This window comes from Lacerta agilis, chromosome 4 (assembly GCF_009819535.1).
Source record: "Lacerta agilis isolate rLacAgi1 chromosome 4, rLacAgi1.pri, whole genome shotgun sequence".
NCBI classification, from domain to species: domain Eukaryota; kingdom Metazoa; phylum Chordata; class Lepidosauria; order Squamata; family Lacertidae; genus Lacerta; species Lacerta agilis.
Window position 1 is genome coordinate 7934769 of NC_046315.1, and position 20808 is coordinate 7955576.

General features: G+C 45.6%; 1 protein-coding gene across 1 annotated transcript in view; it reads left to right on the forward strand.

Annotated features, from left to right (window-relative positions):
* UVRAG (UV radiation resistance associated) overlaps positions 1-18051 on the forward strand; it is a 79655-nt gene extending 61604 nt beyond the window's left edge. Inside the window, exons 14-15 of the mRNA XM_033145982.1 lie at positions 8916-9007; positions 17251-18051. Coding sequence (XP_033001873.1) covers positions 8916-9007; positions 17251-17941 — 783 coding nt within the window. The 3' untranslated portion in view covers positions 17942-18051. The remainder of the gene's footprint in view (positions 1-8915; positions 9008-17250) is intronic.
* Positions 18052-20808: the final 2757 nt, after the last annotated feature.

Below are 20808 nucleotides of genomic sequence, written 5' to 3' on the forward strand. Positions count from 1 at the left end.
TAAATGGCGTTTCCGTGTGCTGCTCTGGTTTCGCCAGAAGCGGCTTAGTCATGCTGGCCACATGACCCGGAAAAACTGTCTGCGGACAAACACCGGCTCCCTCGGCCAGTAAGACGAGATGAGCGCCACAACCCCAGAGTCGTCTGCAGCTGGACTTAACTGTCAGGGGTCCTTTACCTTTACCTTTTTACTATATTATAACTCTGAATGTCTTCAGACTTGGGTTAGGCTCTGCTGCTGGGAAGAAGTGGGGGCCTACCCGGGTCTTTGCTTGTGGATAGTGTGTTTGTTGGTTTAGAGCACTATTACCCTGAAAAGGCCCCCAAAGTAGTTTACATACAGTCAGGGAAAACAAGGCAATCCCTGCCTACAGGATTACCACCTAAAACACGTGATGGGGAAGAAGCGGGCTGGGGGGGGGCAGACCATACATGGACAGTAGCTTTTATAATGACCAAATGAGGTGGAAACAGATAATAGACAGGTGGAGCCTGATGGAGTAGGTCCTTCAGTCTGTGTTGGCTAGAGGTGGAATTAATTTAAAAAGTAAAGGATCATATACTGGACTCCAGAAAGACAAGACATTCCTCTCATTCCTCAACACATAGCCTATTGCTTCTAATCGTTTGGTGCTTTAGTTGAGATTCCTGCATTGCAGGAGGTGGACTAGATGCGCCTCAAGGTCCCCTCTAACTACAATTCTATGATCCTGCCATCAGAAATTTCCTGGGTACTTAATAGATGTGATCCAATTCAAGAACTCATCTATGCTTAACCTGATGACATCTAAGACTAAAACAAAATACCTGCCTGTTGGTTATTGATTATCCAAAGCACTCGTTTGCTCTACAGTGGTACCTTAGGTTACATACGCTTCAGGTTACAGACTCCGCTAACCCAGAAATAACACTTCAGGATAAGAACAGAAATCTTGCTCTGGCGGCGCAGCGGCAGCGGGAGGCCCCATTAGCTAAAGTGGTGCTTCAGGTTAAGAACAGTTTCAGGTTAAGAACGGACCTCCGGAACGAATTAAGTACGTAACCAGAGGTACCACTGTATTTCTCAATGAGTGATATAAAGTCACTCTAGAGTTAACTAACCGTTGGAACTCAGTGGAGCTAATTCTATTGATCTCAGTGGGTCTGCTATGTATAACTGTGGATATTACCTCTTGTTCATTGAGCAATTACCGGTATCTTTTGGAGAAACTATTCTAAATAAATGCAAGCAGTGTGTTGCATATTATTTATAGAAATCTAGAAATGCCCATGTAGTGTCCCACCAGTCCATAGAAGTTATCGGCATATAGCTGTGCGGTATGAAGTACAGAACCTCTGACTGGCTGCGGTATTTTGCAGCATGGGAGCGTGTCACTTTTTTTTACCCTTAACACTCTATTGGTGCGGATTTCTGAGCCAGAAAGCTAATAATGCATGGAGGTGAGACTAGGATTTTTCTTAGTACATTGCTTTGCTGTAATGTGTTAAACTAAAAAGGGGCACAAATTTTAAGCAATCAGGGATTAATGGCAGCTTCAGCTGCACCACACCAATCTTATGCTTTGGTGTTGTCAGGTTTTAAACTTCAGTTTCAGTTTCCCTGGACTACAGTAGACACTTTATCAAAGCCATATGTGGAGACGGGCAAGTAAGCGAGCACATTCACACTTTTAGTACCGGATAAACTTGTGAGAAGCAGACTCACAGGAGTCCTTGTGTATTCCTAGCTCTTCAACCTGAGAACCCGGTCCTATTATAATGAATATGAAGTTGTTCTTCCCCACAAGACACACACATGAGAGAGAGAGTGCAGACTACAACTCTCTCCCTCTCCCTATCTTTCCACGCTCTTAAGTGTTAGGAAAATGTTTGCCTTTCATTTCTTTATTGTAGTTAAAATCTATGCAGTTTGCAAATGCTAAATAAACCCACAAAGCATAGTAAGGAAATGATCAGGTAAAAGGCGGTTCAGAGATCTTATAAAAATGTTTGGCTCATCCTGAGCCATTACTATAACCTACGCAAAACTGTGAAAGACACTACAATACAAACTATGAGAATATTATGAAAATATTTAAATTAGAAATTGTTTATATCAACAAATAGACTGAAATCACATAAAACATGTATGCATGTTCGATGTGCAATATTTATATACTGTAAAGTGGTCAGCCTTTGCTAGTGAAATGAACCGTTGGAGTTGTTTAGTCAGGGTTAATCTTGTATACCTCTTGATGAAGTCTGTTCCTTGATGAAACCGTACCCATGAAACGGGGGACAACAAGCTAGCCACCCGTCGGAGGACAGACAAGGACGCCTGAGAGACTTTGCACTATCACTTTACAGTATATAAATATTGCACATCGAACTCTGCACCTTCAGAGCTGATCATTTGGTTAATAAGCCATAGATCATGCCTTCGAGTAGATACTTGCATACATGTTTTATGCGATTTCAGTCTGTTTGTTGATATAAATAATTTCTAGTTTAAATATTTTCATAATATTCTCATAGCTCATATTGTAGTGTCTTTCACGGTTATGTGTATTTTACATTAGGCTTTCATTACCGTGTTTGTCTGTTGGCTTTTGCATATTTTCATTACTATAACCTATGCAGGTGATGGATGTCAAGGAATGGAAATCCAGAGTAGCCGCTTCTTTTTAGCCTTCTCTGGTTGTCCTGATACATACAAGGCAGAGCCACTCTCTTATCAGCAGCAGGGAACCTGCAGCCTGGCCTCCCCATCTTGCCTGTGCCACTGTTCTGGACAAACAAAGCCCACATGTTTGTGACGTCAGGGGCAGGGGAGATAAAGATAAAGCTGGGCCGAAAGAGGGTTTGCAGGCACTGCCAATCAACTGAAAGCATAGGGCTGTGCTTTTGCAAGTGGATTGCATGGCATCATTGCGATATCAGGAGATTGACAGATGGCAGCCCCACCCACCTTGGCTGACGGAGATGGTATAAATTGGGATGCCAGGTGGATCTAGTTGTTCTAAGACATGTTGGACTGTTTCATATAGGGCTTGATAAGGGTCTAATACCATCTTGTATCAATCAAACGTCTCATCTAGTGACCCTCTTGAAATCAAGATTTTCTTTAGAGAAATACTGTTTTTGTTTTTTACAGTAGGTAATGTGTTTGGAATCGTCCCTAGCATCAGTGTTCCCTGATACACAGACTGCAGTCTTAATGATTAAGGCATAAAGGCTTTTTGGAGGAGATGGGCAGACCAAGATAGCATTGGATAATCATGTGATGAAAGCTGGAAGGAACCATATCTATTCACTTGCCAACTGTGGCAGCTGAGGAGCAACACACCAAACCGTGGTTTGGCACTCCTTCGCAACCTACCTCACTCTGGTTCGAATTTTAGTGCAAAATCTGAAATTTCAGATGACAACAGTTTCAGATTTGTTTTTGTCTTTTTAACTCTTGTTAACCCCCTCCATTCTTTGTGGCAACAAGAGTTGTATTAAGTTTCCTCATTGGGCTAGTGAACTTCCAACCCTTGAGACAGAGAAAACAATCTCTTGATAGATATGATTGTTAGATTAATACACATTAAGCTCCCTCCAAGTGAGGTCATACAAACCAAATACGCCCATGTCTTGGAAATCTGATAAACATCACTTCACGGCACTGAAGAGATTAAATAAATACAAAGGCATAAACTTTGGGATGTTTCAGGTTTATAGTGCAAGACAAGACTGTGGCCTGATAGTAAAAAGAATTAAACATTGATACTGTGGTTTATTGGGTTTGGGTTTGAAGCCCTTAATGATGGCACTGCCCTCTAAATCTCCCTCTTTCAAAAACTCACTTTGGGTAAAATAGTGGTTGAAAATGAGGCAGCTTTTTATGGGTCTCCTGTACCTCTTCTTAAAAGCGAACTCACTCTAGCAAGCCTTAACTTCACTCATGTAAACGGTTCCTTTGTCTTCACTGTAATACCAAATAAAATCAAAGTGTGGCATACCTCTCTGGAGAAAGGGGTTAGATTATGAACAGACAATGCTCTCTGATATTAGTGCCCTTGGTCCAGCCAACTGGGCACTGCGTACTCTGTCCACAGCTTATCTCTGGTCTCTGGCAGAGGCCTTTCACAATTCGGCCACTGTCCACCCTTTCTGTTGTCTTAGGCTTGATGCTCCTCATTTTCCCCCATCTAAATTATTTCATTCTGTTGCTTCATGGTGGGAAATCATCTCTCTCTCAGCCCCTGTTCACGGTGAGAGAGGAGCGAGTCTGTGGGCCTTTTGCCCCACCCTGTCCACAGCTAGAAAGCAACATGTGACTTGGAGCTGAACCTGGATCTTCATAAAACCACAGTCTGTACCTGGATTGGAGAGGGATCCCCCACCTCCCCAGGCACCAACCCCCCAAAAAAATCCTGTGCTGCAAAGATAGTAGCTGATAGTGGCCTGCAGCTCATCCAGGTCTGCCTTGACCACGAGCCCAACATGGCCGGATTTATTTATTTAATGGATTTATGCTATAGTGACAGGTTACAAAAAGTTTGAATAACCATAAAACAAAGCAGAGCAAAATATAAAAATACCCAAATACTACTCTGTTTAAAAGGGTGCAGACTCTGCACTTGGATGAAACTATAAATGGCCAGTTGAAGGTTGTATCCCGCTAAAAGGAAAAGGTAAAGGGACCCCTGACCATTAGGTCCAGTCGTGTCCGACTCTGGGGTTGCGGCGCTCATCTCGCGTTACTGGCCGAGGGAGCCGGCGTACAACTTCCTGCTATCCTGCTAGCATTTGTTAAAAAAAACATATACCCAGATGTGGAATTTTCTCTTGTAAACACCTGACAAGTTTAATGAAACGGCTTTATATCTGAAGAGCCTTTAGCAGTTGCCCCCTTTTTAAACGCACATTTTTGAGCCTGCCTGTTTAATGGTTGGCTATTCTGAGAACAGGATGCGGGACTAGATGGATCCTGCAAGCCTCCTCCTAGGTTCTTAAGGGTGTATGGCAACTATGTGTGATAATCTGCATTCTCCTATGGTGGATCCAGAGGCCCATTGTGGGCTTCATTTTCATGAATGGGACTAATGTGAGCAAGGTGGTATCCTTCCTTTTCCGGGACTTTTATTATAACTTACAGCTTTGCCATCCTCCCAAAACTCTGATGCACACTTCCTTCAGCTTACCTCAATATCCCAGCAATGGGTTTTTTTTTTTTTTTTTTTGCATTCCTTTTCTGGTGGCCCAAGAAAACCTTAGCCCTCCTAGCCTCCTATCCTGCCTCTGCTCTAATATAATCTGTGTGAATGTGCCTTCTGAGGTCTCTGTTAATGGAGGAATCTGCTATGCATTGGCTCTGCGCAGGACTTGGCTTCGAGCCATTCCATCCATTGGTCAGCCCATAACTGCCCATCATAGCAGGGACCCTTTTGGCACCATAAGTGCTTTCGTAGCTGCATCTTCGCAGCTGCTTGAAGTGTGTTGACTGCATGTTAAAACGGCTTTTACTGTTCCCATTGAGAAAGATGTGCTGATTCTACCCCACCTCCGGTAAAGCATTGCACTTAAAAGGAAGAACTTAAATCTTGAGTAGAGTCAGCAATTCCACTGTGATACCTAAGTGAAAGCTAAAATGATCTCATACATGGAGCCAAGAAAGCTTTTATCTGACTTGAAGGCTTCTTTTGGACGGTGCTGTTGAATTCCCTTGACAACTCCAAAATTAAAATGATTAAGCGAAAGTACTGCACGTTAATATGGAGAATAGCCTCTTTCCTGTTGCGTAGCCTCCCAGCCTGCCTATATTTGGAACTGGTGCATGCCTTTCTCAAGTCCCTTAATCCAGTTATTTATAAGCTACAAACCATTAGGAGTTGAGGATGGGCTTTTAAAAGTAATTCAGATGTATAATGAATCGGGATTCAAGATGACCTTAACAGATTGCAGAACTGGGTCCAAGCTAACAAAATAAATTTCAATAGGGACAAACACTTGGGCAGGAAGAACCAGATGCACATATATAAGATAGGGGTTACCTCGAAAAGGATGTAGACGTCTTAGTAGACCACAAGCTGAACATGAGTCATCAGTATGATGCAGCAGCAGCAGCAAAAAGCTAATGCTACTCTGGACTGCATCAACGGAAGTATAGTGTCCAGATCAAGGGAAGTAATAGTCCCACTCGACTCTGCCTTGGACAGATCTCACCTGGAGTTCTGTGTCCTGTTCTAGGCACCACAATTTAAGAAGGTTATTGATAAGCGGGAATGTGTGCAGATGAGGGCAGCCAAGATGATTCAGGGTCGGGAAACGAAGCCTTATGAGGAATGGTTGAAGGTGCTTGGGATGTTTAGCCTGGAAAAGAGACTAAGAGAAGATATGATAGACATCTTCAAATATCTATAGGGTTGTCACAGGGAAGCAGCATTAGCTAACCCCCCCCCCCCCCAGTTTGGTGTCATCTGCAAATTTAATGAGCATCCCCTCAATTCCTTCATCCAAATTGTTTATGAAGACATTGAACAACAGCGGACCCAGAACAGAACCGTGTGGCAACCCATTTGTCATTTTCCCCCAGGATGACGAGGAACCATTAATGAGTACTCTTTGGGTTCAGTCAGTCAACCAGCTACAAATTCACCTAACAGTTACTTCATCCAGCACACATGTCACCAGCTTCCTTGCAAGAATATCATGGTGGACTTTGTCAAAAGCCTTACTGAAATCAAGATACACTACGCCCACAGCATCCCCCTGATCCACCAAGCTTATTACTCCCATCAGAGAGAGAGAGAGAGAAAGAGAAAGAGAGAGAAGAAATAAGGTTCGTCAGACATGACATATTTTTGAGAAACCCATGCTGGGTGTTAGTAATCACAGCATCCTTTTCTAAGTGCTCACAGACTGACGGTTAAATTATCTGTTCTAGGACTTTTCCTGGTATCAATGTCAAGCTGACTGGGAGCCAGTGTGGTGTAGTGGTTAAGAGTGGTAGACTCGTAATCTGGTGAACCGGGTTCGCGTCTCTGCTCCTCCACATGCAGCTGCTGGGTGACCTTGGGCTAGTCACACTTCTTTGAAGTCTCTCAGCCCCACTCACCTCACAGAGTGTTTGTTGTGGGGGAGGAAGGGAAAGGAGAATGTGAGCCGCTTTGAGACTCCTTCGGGTAGTGATAAAGCGGGGTATCAAATCCAAACTCTTCTTCTTCTGTAGTTTACCTGGGTCTCCCCCCTCCTTTTTAAAAATGGGGACAACATCCGCTACCCCAATGTTGCAGGCACTCTCCTCCTTTTGCACTCAGTGGCATACTTTCTCTCCTTCTGCTTACAAGCAAAGCCCCATTTTCCAGCTTCCGTAGTCTTCCTGTCCATGACTGTTTCTGAGCTCCAGCTTGCAATTATTACAAGAGGTTCCTGCAGATTCAGATGGGCAGGAGTGGCTTGTGAGAATCAGGCAGTGTCTGTGAAGCATAAGCGAACAGCAGCCCCTCGATTAGTCATGCTGAAAGGCAATCACTCCGCAAGGCACAGTTGTTTAAATCGTACTAAATCTTCCTTAATCTAAACTCCCTGGGAGCATTAACTTCTGAGTAGTGGGCCAGGGGAAGACCTGTGAACAAATGCCTTTGAGCTTTGTTTCATTTGCACTGCTGCAATTTGCAATTTGGATTCTTCTTCCACTGGCTCAGTCTCATTGATGCTAGTTCACCTGAGTGCCCAAGATGCATGTTCTTGCTCTCTGACTATTATTATTATTATTATTATTATTATTATTATTATTATTAATTCATTGAATTTATATACCACCCTATACACGGAAGTCTCAGGGTAGTTCACAGAATAAAATCAAAATATAAAACCACAAAATACATAAATACAAAATAAAAACAACAACCGAATAACAACCCCCCCCCAACCCCACACTTTAAAAGGGCGTAGGGTGTCAATCAAATCAACCTGGTTAAAAAGGAACATTTTTTCCTGGCGCCTAAAGGTGTATAATGAAGGCGCCAGGTGAACGTCCCTATTGTTTACGTGTTTTAGGTATTTGTGATGGTACACAAGCACCTTCGAAGTGTGATGTGCAACATGTGCCTTAAGTCAAGGGTGGTGAGAAGGTAGATGATCTTCTGGTAGATTGCTTGGTGTTTCAGATTCCCAATTGTCAGACAATAGCAGCAGCTTAAAAGTTTCTTCTCCTCCTCCTCACCCACCACCACTTTGCTGGACAAGAACGTTGAGTGAGTTTTTGTGTGAAAGGACTTGTGATCTTGGGAGCTGGTAGTGATTCCTATTTCCTGGCTAAGCACCAAGCCTTTTCATTCTTGGTGTACACCTGCCTGTCTGAGCTGCTATTTTGCAACTGGTGCCGGTTGGTGGACCTTGGGGTTCATGTTCAGATATATAAAAGGATGTCATCTAGAGGAGGGAGAAAGGTTGTTTTCTGCTGCTCCAGAGAAGCGGACACAGGGCAATGGATTCAAACTGCAAGAAAGAAGATTCCACCTAAACATTAGGAAGAACTTCCTGACAGTGGAATTTGTTGCCAAGGAGTGTGGTGGAGTCTCCTTCTTTGGAGGTCTTGAAGCGGAGGCTTGACAGCCATCTGTCAGGAATGCTTTGATGGTGTTTCCTGCTTGGCAGGGGGTTGGACTGGATGGCCCTTGTGGTCTCTTCCAACTCTATGATTCTATGATTCTATTACCGATTTGCAGTGTAAATCTCTCCATATTTCCTCAGAAACGAGTCATGGTGTTCAGTGGTGCTCTCTTCTATGTGTATTTGGAATTGCATCCTTCAAACAGCAAAATTCTTCTCTGGCACGCAGATCTTGGAATACAGCTTGTAAGGGAGCTGTCCCATCTTAAGCCCGTCAAGGTTTACTCAGGTGTTCAGAAGAACCATGTGCTAATTCACCTGTTTCTCTCTCCATAGCTTAGATACCAACATGGGCTGGGGACTACAGATCTAAGGCAGACACTTCCTAACCTGAAGAACTTCCTGGAGCACGGCCTCATGGTCAGATGGTAAGTTCTGTCCATTGCAGTAATGGGAAGGTGGGGTAAATGATTAAAAGTTTGTGGAACATACTATATACCTTGGGAATCGCACTTAGAGCTCTTTCTCGTGACTTTTTGGTTTGCAGTGTGTCCCACCACAAACCTTTTGTCACTTGATGGTGACTTGGGGACCGGGACCCTTGAACACATCTGGGATGGATGTGCTTTATAAAAATAGGAGCTGATCTCTTGCAGGAGAATTAGAATATTGTGCTAAAGAATCTCTTAATTCACCTGTGACTGAGTATGAAGCTGCATATTCAGGCAGTGTTGTTGTTTAGTCATTTAGTCGTGTCCAACTCTTCGTGATCCCATGGACCAGAGCATGCCAGGCACTCCTGTCTTCCACTGCCTCCCGCAGTTTGGCCAAACTCATGTTAGTAGCTTCGAGAACACTGTCCAACCATCTCATCCTCTGTCGTCCCCTTTTCCTTGTGCCCTCCATCTTTCCCAACATCAGGGTCTTTTCCAGGGAGTCTTCTCTTCTCATGAGGTCGCCAAAGTATTGGAGCCTCAGCTTCAGGATCTGTCCTTCCAGTGAGCACTCAGGGCTGATTTCCTTCAGAATGGATAGGTTTGATCTTCTTGCAGTCCATGGGACTCTCAAGAGTCTCCTCCAGCACCATAATTCAAAAGCATCAATTCTTCGGCCATCAGCCTTCTTTATGGTCCAGCTCTCACTTCCATGCATCACTACTGGGAAAACCATAGCTTTAACTATACTGTACAGACCTTTGTCGGCAAGGTGGTGTCAGGCAGTAGCGTTAGCTTATAAAAGGCTAAGACAGGTTTTCTAAAGCCTCTTGGGGAGGGGTGAAGAGATTGTGGGGGAGCATACCAGCCACCTAGCAAATAGATCAAACAACACCATACAGTGTATGTCATTTACATAGCTTAATTTGCTGGTGGAAAATATGCAGGATTTGGCTTTCCTTGCTGTGGAATTCTGGTTTCCAACTTGAGGTAGACCCTTGTCCCTGGGTGGCTCCTTAGAGTGGCATGTTCTCATTATCAAGACAAAACACATTCTTTGCCTGGCTAATATTTCAAAACATGTGTGGATATTAGCCCTGCCTCTCCGGGACTATCGCATTCCCCCTCGGCGCATGTCTATGGCTCATTTCTTTCTCACCTCCAAGGCTCAGATAGGTCCGATGATTCTGAACGGTTCCTCTTGGTACTTCCTTACAGTATAAACGGTAATGAGGCTTTTCATAGATCCTCCCTCCAGGGGAAGATTAGGGGGGCCATATTTCCAGCTAGGGAAGTTGGGCGCAAGCACGCTTGAGTGCCAGAGCCCAATTCACATGTGCATGTACGGAATGTTTGCATGCAAGCGACTGTGCACAGATGGTTAAGTTGATCTCCACAGGGCCCCAGCTATTAAAATTAAAATTTATGGCAGCATATATATATATAAATATATGTGCAGCAGGTAGGCCACACTATTGACTGCAAGTGTCTCTTGACCCACATGGCTGACAAAGCGTTGCCAGATGCCCCTTCGCTTCTGTCAGAATGAGATTGGGGAGGGTAAAGACCCTCTGCATGAGTTTTCTTGTTTACAGCACTTCCATGGGATTCCTTCCATCTGATAGTTCTTCTGTGTTTGCCTTTAATCCAGTGTCTTTTGTGACAAGTGGGGTGAGATTGACAGGTGTTGTACATATGCATTCCCACCTTATCCCCAGTACCTCCCACCCCACCCCACCCCACCCAAAAAAAGAATTTGCGAGGAAGCACCCTGTTGAAGGGTGCTCTGGCCCACGAAAGCTAACGCCATAAATAAATACCTTGGTCTTTAAGTTGCTACAAGACTGCTGCTGCTGCTGATGTTCTTGTTGTGAGTTTAGGCTCAGGACGCATTTGCAGACAACTTTGTAGCGCGGAGTTGGTCTGCCAACTGGCCTGGCGCCGGAAGCCAGTTCCCCTTAGAGCATGTAGATAGTGTACTGCCACGAGATACGATGGCCGCTGGCCTAGTTCGTCTTAAAAGGGATTAGACAAATTCGTGGAGGGAAGGGAGGTCCATCAGCAGTCGCTAGGCATGATGGCTGGCAGATGCAAGATGCTCTCGGAAGACCATGAGCAGGGCCTGAATGCAGCAGCCCCCTTCTCACCCATGCCCCCCAGCAACTGGCTTCCAGAAGCAGGCTCTTCTGATGCTGGAGATGAAACTAACAGCCGTTTGATAGCCTTGTTCTCTGTGAGTGTGACCAAACCTCTTTTAAAGCATTCCAGCTCGGTGGCTGTCACTGGATCTTGCATATGTAGTACCTGGGGTTTATATATGTATTATTATTGAGTTTTACATTTTAATCATGGTAATAACATTTCATATAGCATAAAAATAATACAATTCCCCAACTCCCCCCCCCCCGCTACTTCCCTCAACTTGGATGTCAGGGAACTGTCCCCGGCACAGTGCAAGGTGGTGGAAGGGCTCTCGGGATGCTACAGAGAGCCCCGACCCCACCTGACCAGCAGCACCTCCTCTGGCAGCGGAGGGAGCAGCGAGGCTTCCAGCGGGGAGGGACATGCATTTCAAGGTATGGAGGGAAGAGGCTCTGAGGATGCTGGAGAGACCCTGCACTCCCCTAGCTCAAGGGGCGATGAAGGAGACGCGCAGCTTCCGGCGCCCCAAAGGCGTCGAGGGGTGAAACGAAAGGATGGGAGGCGGGGTTTCTGTATACCGAAACTCTTTGGTTGGGGTCAGAACCGGAAGGGGCCATTCCCGGAGTCTGACGACGCTTGATACAGACATGAACTTATTAGCTCTGCACTGTACATAGTTTGCACAATAAAACTATTAAAAGAAACTTGGAGTTTTGCCTGCTTACTCATGAGCAACTAACTGAGGACCTTACGTTCGTCTTCTGGTTTTTAACATAATAACTTCCCCTGCTTGCTTGCTATATTATATCTTCATATTAAGTTCTTCGTATCAAGTGTTGTTATCTCTTATCCTACTGTCCTCATTTTGATAATTTTTTATACCGGTACTTTTTTTTTGTTAATTGTAAATGTTTACTCAAACCCTGCTAGTGAGTTCAGTTCTTTACATTGTTTCTGTAAATACGCCATGAATGGTTCCCAATCTTTCTTAAATTCTCTATTGCCTTTATCTCTGAGTCTTTCTGTTATTTTTTGCCATTTCAGCATATTCCATCAGTTTTTGCAGACATTCTTCTTTAGTTGGTATTTCTTCACTTTTCCATCTTTGGGCTAATAACATCCTAGCTGCAGTCATAGCATATGTAAATAGTTTCTTCTTTTCTCTTGGTAGTTCTTGACCTGAAATGCCTAATAACCTGGGGTTAATATTTAGAGACATTTGTTCAGTGAAGGGCAATACCCTTTTCAGATTACAGATTTCTGCTCAGAATTTCGCAGACGCCTCTGCACAGAGTTCAGCCCTGAGGCTGTCTCGCATAAGTACCCCTTCTCATTCATACATTTGAGCATCCTTACATTCACTTTGCACTTTTCTCAGGCCAGAATTTGCTTTCAGTTACAATGGTGTAACACAGGGGTCAGCAAACTTTTTCAGCAGGGGGCTGGTCCACTGTCCCTTAGACCATGTGGTGGGCCGGACTATATTTTGAAGAGAGAAAAAATGAACGAATTCCTATTCCCCACAAATAACCCAGAGATGCATTTTAAATAAAAGCACACGTTCTACTCATGCAAAAACACACTTATTCCCAGACCATCCGCGGGCCGGATTGAGAAGGCGATTGGGCCGCATCCAGCCCCCGGGCCTTAGTTTGTCTACCCATGGTGTAACATATTAAGTGATTTACTGGTTCATTTTTATTTATTTTTTATTTTTTGCATCTCAAAGAAGTAATTTATGGCTTTGAACTTTCTGTTCTCCGTATTGTCGTCCTGGACATCCATGTGTATTCTGTGTTTACACAATTTGCTGATGAAATATGCAGGCAGGCAGTGAAAGGAATGTGCTGAATGCTCCTGGACCCCACTTAAGTCTTCCTCCTGGGTGTGTGTGTGTGTAATATTGCTTCTTCTAAAATAAACGAACAGATACAGATTTGGTCTGAGGATGAAAGCAGATGAGGTTTAAGGCTCGCTTCTTGTGTATTTTATGATGGATGGATGCTCTTGCAAGTCAGTCCTTTGTATGATTGAGCCAAAAGTCCCACCCACCCAAAGCCTTTTCCAGCTCTAAAGAGGAACTTTGAGATGGGATTTTTTTTTGTTGTTGTTACAGTAAGCTCCCCGATCCCATTTACCCACTTTGCCCCTTTTTTGCTGTCTGTCCATGACAGTTACAACTGGTTTCTGCTCCTGCTAGGTCCACATTTCACATCTTGAGGGTAGAAGAGAGGGTTGCTTCCTTTGCTGTCTGTCCATGACAGTTACAACTGGTTTCTGCTCCTGCTAGGTCCACATTTCACATCTTGAGGGTAAAAGAGAGGGTTGCTTCCTTTGCTGTCTGTCCATGGCAGTTACAACTGGTTTCTGCTCCTGCTAGGTCCACATTTCACATCTTGAGGGTAAAAGAGAGGGTTGCTTCCTTTCCTTTCTACTTTGGCGCACTTCAGATGCTAACTGGGGCCGCAGGTTGTGTTCCAGTGGTGGCGAGGACCTCAAAACCAGGAAAGCACCACTGGCAGGGAGTGAGAAGAGGAGGAAACTCCAGGTGCTGGAAGGAAGACCTATTTTAGGGCCAATGCATTTTGCAAGTTAATATGGTGCCTCCTCTGAGGGAGGCGTGGAGAGTGGCAATGAGAAACCAGGCCTCTTTTCTGTGCTGTCTCCACATTTGTGAGAATCTCTCCCCAGTGAAACCCGCCAGGCACCACCATAGTCATAACTGCAGTTTGGTCTGTGTGAGCAAGATTAGGCCTTCTTATTCTTGTTGGATGAACACCTTTGAGGTTCCGTTCCATCTTCCCTGCGCATTTGGTTTTCAGTGATCAACACGCCGCCACATGTTTGCATGGCTGTAAGCCGCTTCAAGGCTTCTTGCGTTTGGGCATGCGGAAAATAACAGCGATGGTGATTTAGGCACTCGGTGAAAATTGCTGTTCAGAACACGCCCCCTGACAAAGTCTTGTACCAAAATGCATTGGGCTTTCTTTCTTTGAAAAAGAATGTACTGTACAGTGGTACCTCGGGTTAAGTACACTTCAGGTTAAGTACGCTTCAGGTTAAGAACTCCGCTTAAGAACAGAAGGAGAAGAAGAAGAAGAAGAAGAAGAAGAAGAAGAGGAGGAGGAGGAGGAGGAGGAGTTTGGATTTGATATCCCGCTTTCCACTACCCGAAGGAGTCTCAAAGCGGCTCACATTCTCCTTTCCCTTCCTCCCCCACAACAAACACTCTGTGAGGTGAGTGGGGCTGAGAGACTTCAAAGAAGTGCGACTAGCCCAAGGTCACCCAGCAGCTGCATGTGGAGGAGCGGGGACGCGAACCTGGTTCACCAGATTACAAGTCTACCGCTCTTAACCACTACACCACACTGGCTCTGGCGGTGCAGCAGCAGCAGCAGGAGGTCCCATTAGCTAAAGTGGTGCTTCAGGTTAAGTACGCTTCAGGTTAAGAACGGACCTCCAGAACGAATTAAGTACTTAACCCGAGGTACCACTGTATAACCTCTCTCTTCCGGTGTGCCATACTCATAATTTTGTGGTGTGGGTGCTTCACAAGAATCTGGTAAGTGCAGTGGCCTGGATTCTGCGATTCTTTGCTTTCAGCATGGGGGAAGAGAAATAGTGAGAACACCATGCAGACTGCACATTCCTCTGCAGCATGGAGCCTCACATTGCCTCACCGTATCCTCTACTCCAGTTGCTGCACCGGTCCTAGGACCAGACCATGGAATCTTAGCTCCCCCCCCCCCCCAAATCTTCTACAGAGAGCCAGTGTGGTGTAGTGGTTAAGAGTGGTAGACTCGTAATCTGGGGAACCGGGTTTGCTTCCCCGCTCCTCCACATGCAGCTGCTGGGTGACCTTGGGCTAGTCACACTTCTCTGAAGTGTTTGTTGTGGGGACTCCTTCAGTTAGTGAAAAGCGGGATATCAAATCCAAACTCTTCTTCTTCTTCTTCTTCTTCTTCTAAAGGACAACCGCTTTATGTTGTAATTTCTGTTTCCCCTGCTTTCGTTACTGGCCATCTCCTCCTGGCACCTTTCGGTGACCCCGTCATTACTCTCCATTATTTAAACTATAATCTTTAAAGAGGTGTGAGATTTCCCCACCCCCCACCTCCCGCTTTTCTGTAGTTGACATGATACTGGCCAAAGGGGTTGCCTGAAGTGTCAAACTTTTTTGGATGGCTGTAAACCAACTTAAACACCTTCATTTCTTGCTGCCATGAGGTCATATTCACGACCAAAAAAAGAAAGGGGGGGAGGGAATCAAATGTTTAAGTTACATTCCCGCCCTCCCCCCTTAAAAGTATTCTCATACCATTGGGCTATATAGCTGTGCATCTTGGCAGGGGTCCAGACAATCACGATTTAGTATTTTAACCAGCTGCGATCAAGTAATGTCCCTCGGAGGGAACATTTTGTACAGAGGGAAAGATACATATTTGAGACTCTGAATTGTACTCTGTCTTTACATAGGTTTTTGCAGGCCTTTTGCAAACATATTAAATAACAAGGCAATCTGTTTGGGGGGTTTTAATCGAGGATTTTGTTTTAAAGAATGATCTTCTGACCAGGAAGTCGGAGGCAACCCTTAAAAAATGATGGCAAAAACAGTGAGACAGAAATAAGTTCACTGGTTTTGTAGCGCCGGTTATTCTTAAAATTAGTTTCTATTTGCATGTGGCTTCTCATATAATTTTTTCAGTGCGGATGGCATTGTTAGCTGTTCTGATGTTGCCCTCCAGATGTTGTGCCCTACAACTCATCCGCCCCAGCCAGCATGGCACCATGTTGGAAAAAGCTAGTGTATACCTTATTGACGTGAGCAGTGGAGACGAAGTGAGCTAAACATCCAGTTGACTTAGCTTTCCAAAGTGGAACTCTTCAGACATTGCCCAAATAAATTATGACACAATGCACCTTTTTAGACACTATCTTTGTCAACCCGTCCCCACCCCCCACCCCAAAATAATTGAATTTAGGAAGAGGTAGGGAGCAGGTATTGGTCTTTCAAGAATTCTAGCTCCTGCTACAGCATGTTAAAGTCGTCCGGAAGTTCCAGCATTTATTTGAATGCAAAATTCTCCTCTGAAGAGGGTTTCATCTTCCAGGGGCTGGGGAGATACAAACCTAGGATCTCTTGGCTTAGAGTTACAAGGGAGAAAGTGTCTGAGCCCAGGGCTCACTTCTGATCTCTCCCTTGATGCAATTTGATGGTAGTGAAAAGATAAATTAATACAGGCAGCCCCTCATTTATTCGCGTTCAATATGTACGTGACTGCGCGTCGTTCCTAACCCGGAAGAGACCCGAAAACGTCACAGAAAGGGGCGGGGGCTGAATGAGGTGTTTGCAGACAATTTTCAGTGGTGTTTCAAATATACACGACTTCACGTAGGCGCACGGTGCCTCGGAACGTAACCGCCAAGTAAATGGGGAGTTGCAGGTACCTTAGAGCCAGCTCTGGAATTCATCAGAAACGGAGAATGCAGAAGCAAAAGCGAAATGGCTTGGGATGCAGAATCCAGAGTTGAGAGCTGCATGTGGCACTGTCTGTTAACATCAGAACGTGCAAGGTTTCAGGGTATCAGGACCTCAAATAAGCTTGGGACTTCTGTAAAATTTTAAAAGCTGGCCAAGTTGGATCAAGTCGGGAGTGACTGTGACCTGCCTTGTGCCTATGTTGCTGGTAAATTGGCATACGATTAGTGAGGTTTTCCCTCTCCCCTGCCCCATAGCCGTACGTTCAGTACCACCCTTAGCTTTTGAGCCTCATAAATGAACTAAAACAAAACAAATACTAAACGGTGGTGCATTGGATAGAGAGTGCGCCTTTCATGTGAGAAACGTGGGCTCAGATCTCCACTGAATCGCAAAGCCAGGGAGAAGTCACTATTTTCTTGCTGCATGCCTTTCTTCGTGGTTTTGCGGCAAGGATAACAGGAAGCTATGATGCTCCAATGGCATATAAATAAAATAGTGAGCCATAGGAGTACTGAAATAAGAAATTGTAATCGCAAATCTGGAAGGGATGAACTGGCCTTAGCAGTGCTTTGGTGAGATAACCTTTCACTGTCTTTATCATTTCTCCCCATAGTGATCGGCACCACATTTCCAGCGCCATTCCAGTTCCAAAGAGGCAGAGTTCTGCGTTGGGGGGTTTGGATATTGGGTTCACCAGCAGCCGTCCTTCCCCAGACAAGGGACTCCGAAAACGGGCCAACTCAGAGAACGAGAGACTTCAGTACAAGACTCCTCCTCCGAGTTACAACTCTGCTTTAACGCAGCCCATTGCCATTGCGGGAGAGCCGAATAAAAAGGCCGGGTCTTTATCCTCCTCTTTAGATACCTCCATTGACTTCTCGAAAGAAAACAAGAAGGGAGGGGATCTGTGCCACAGCTTGAATGGCGAAAACAGGAACCCAAACACCTCCCGAGACCAACAGGAGTCTTTCCTGGGACCCTCTCGTGCAATAAACGGCGCGGCGCTGCCCAGCGAGCGCCCCGACGCGGCCACCAGTGACCAGCTGTGTGCCTTCCGTGGCGCCCTCGGCGCCGAGCTCCTCTGCACGGTCGAGCAAGCGGAAGAGATCATGGGCATGGAAGCGACGGGCTTCGGCACCGGAGACCAGCTCGAAGCCTTTAACTACATCCCGGTGGACCACGCCGTGGCGGTGGAGTGCGACGACCAAGTCCTGGGGGAATTCGAAGAGTTTTCCCGGAGGATTTGCGCCCTGAACAAGGACGCCCCCACGTTCCGCAGGCCGCGGAAGGGTTCCGACAAGTGAGCTTTTTGGAGACAGCGGAGGTGATGACACGTTTCACAAGGTGAAAACTATGTGTCTGGAATGAAGATAAAACTTGCACTCATAATCCCTGATCAGTTATCGGGTGGGATTGGGTGGGCGGGCGGGGGAGAGATGAGAACTGTCTTTATAGTTTTGGGAAGTAGATTTGGGTTACACACAATCATGGTATCGCCACAGTCCAGGTAAACATCTGCTGCTTCCTATCCTGGCTTTCCTAGTATTTACAGATTGCTCTGGCAATTGGATCAGGCCACCGGAGTATTGTCTGCTTTTAAGTTTTAGATTTCTTTCAGCCCTTTGACAGGTTGGGGGGGGGGGAAATTAAGCCAAACACTTAGCTGAAGACATACAGGGGCGGATGTGTATTCCGTTGTGCGCACATGTTCTCTCTCCTCCTCAACAGTTTTTTGCCTTCAGCCAGGTCTTGCCGCCCTTCCTGCTTCAGGGGCAAGGTGCCCTGTGAAATCCAGTAAGAACTCCTCTCCCTAAACAATTTTATCTCCTTCCTTCCTTCCTGCACCACTCTTGCCGGCGTCAGTCACTGCGCACGGCCCAGTAAGCTCCCCATGCATTTCAGTGGGTCATGTGCAGGAGATGTGCCCGGCATATTGCTCCCATTGCTTCTAGGTAGAAGATTTGAGTGGGGGTGGGGGTGGAGAGGGAAGCTGTATGGGCTTAGGTCTTATCCCAACCTTATCACTGTGTGGCCAGTTTAGGAAGAAATATAGTTCTGGCACTCAAGCCAGACCTGAAAACTGAAGACGCTGCTTCTGCAGTTTGGTAGCTCTCTGGAGCACTTGGGACTACAGGTGTGTCTCATGGGACCAGCAAACTGCAATAAATCAATCCATAGGCACATTAATTATTCCCCCCCCCCAGACCCTATCAATCTGTGAAGCAGTATACAAACACGCAAGGCAGATGTTATATATACAGTGCAATAGGTTTTGAGATGATGTGAATGGACTCTGAATAGTGCTTGCTGTGGGCCATACTTAATAATAATTTTATTTGGTTGAGGTGGGGAGAATCAACCAAACCTTCTGTACTTCTCAGTACTTCTCAACTGGAGCTGTCCAACAATTAGTTTTTTTTTTCCCCCAGTGGAGCAAGTTCGACTCCAGATGAGGTAGTTTGCCACTGGGGCACGTTTTTCCAACTGCACTAACGTACAAGCGGATTTTGTACTCTGCTTGAGATTCCCGACGATATGCATTTATTATTATTATTATTTTTGGAGTTCAGGTGTGTCTGGCTCTCGCTTTCTACATTGTATACCAATGTCTGGGCTCAGTTGTGAGCTCACAAATAAATATATATAAATATAAATATATATATATATATATGTATAGCAGAATAAAAGTTTAATTTACTTCATGGTGTGGTGCCTGACAACTTCTTCCCTCTGCTTGCCTGCTCCTTTGAACCTTCGGCAGAAATTGCGACAAAGTTGAAGCCAACTGTTAAGGAAACAGCAGAACATGGAAGACAAATCGGCACACTCTTGGCAGCTCTGGTAGGCCGTGGGGGTAACAGTTTCTGTGCAGCCCCACAGCAGCTAACTGTATTGAAATCAACTGTGTTGCTTTCATTTAACCTTCCTTGGTTTGGAGCCTTCCAGCTGTTTTGTACTCCCATAAGTCTAAACCACAAAGCCTAGGGCTTGCTGATCAGAAGGTTGGCGGTTCGAATCCCCGTGACGGGGTGAGCTCCCGTTGCTCGGTCCCAGCTCCTGCCAACCTAACAGTTCGAAAGCACATCAAAGTGCTAATAGATAAATAGGTACCACTCCGGCAGGAAGGTAAATGGCGTTTCCGTGCACTGCTCTGGTTTCACCGGAAGCGGCTTGGTCATGCCGGCCACATGACCCGGAAAAACTGTCTGCGGACAAACGCCGGCTCCCTCGGCCAGTAAAGCAAGATGAGTGCCGCAACCTCAGAGTCGTCCACGACTGGACTTAACTGTCAGGGGTCCTTTTCCTTTACTAAGCCCCAGCCAGCCGTTTACCAAGTGGGCACCTTTTACAAAGGTGCGTGTATCTTGTATTTGGGGATATAGATTCCTGGGTGGAGAAGCCACATGGGAATATGAGCCCTGGGAAACCAGTAGACGGGCATCTGCATCTAGGGGAGGCCGAATCTGTCTTATTGCCAGTCCAAGTAACTTGTACATTTTTTTTTAAAAAAACCATTCCATTTCTGGATCGTAATTCCAAACCGCGTACTTTGATACGTTTCGAACCGCCTTGCAGCGTTCAGAGAAGTGTGAAGCGTTGCGGATAGCGGAGTTCCAATCCGCACGTGAGTCTGAGGCCTGTGGCTTAGGTCACTGCCTGTAGGAATTTGCAGAGATCAAAGCATCCCCCATAGGCGCCTTGATATTTCTCATTTCTTGCTGACTTCCAACGAGATGTTTCCGAGATGAAAGCAGATACGAAGGTTCTTTCTGCGGTGCCTGCTCCAAGGCTGTTCATTCAGGCTTGAATATTGGCACTCGGTTCTGCTATTGTTGCCATCGCGAAGTGATGAATGGGCAAGTGCCAACTGGCCCACAGCCAACAAAACTGCACCCCTGTAAGCGACCTGAATCTCGCCCAAGGTTTTGGAGTGTAGATCGCACTGCTGTGCGTCTGCCAGACGAGTCTGTTCATTACTCTTCCACCCATGTAATCTATTCAGTCTGTCGTCGTCATCTCCTTCAACATGCATTTGCGAGGAACCAAATAGTAAAAGATTATTTCCAATTCCATTCTAATTATTTGCATTTATACCCCTCCTTTTCTCTCCAAGGAGCTCAGTGTGACGTAACATGGTTCTCCCCCTCATTTAATCTCCTGCTCTAATCCT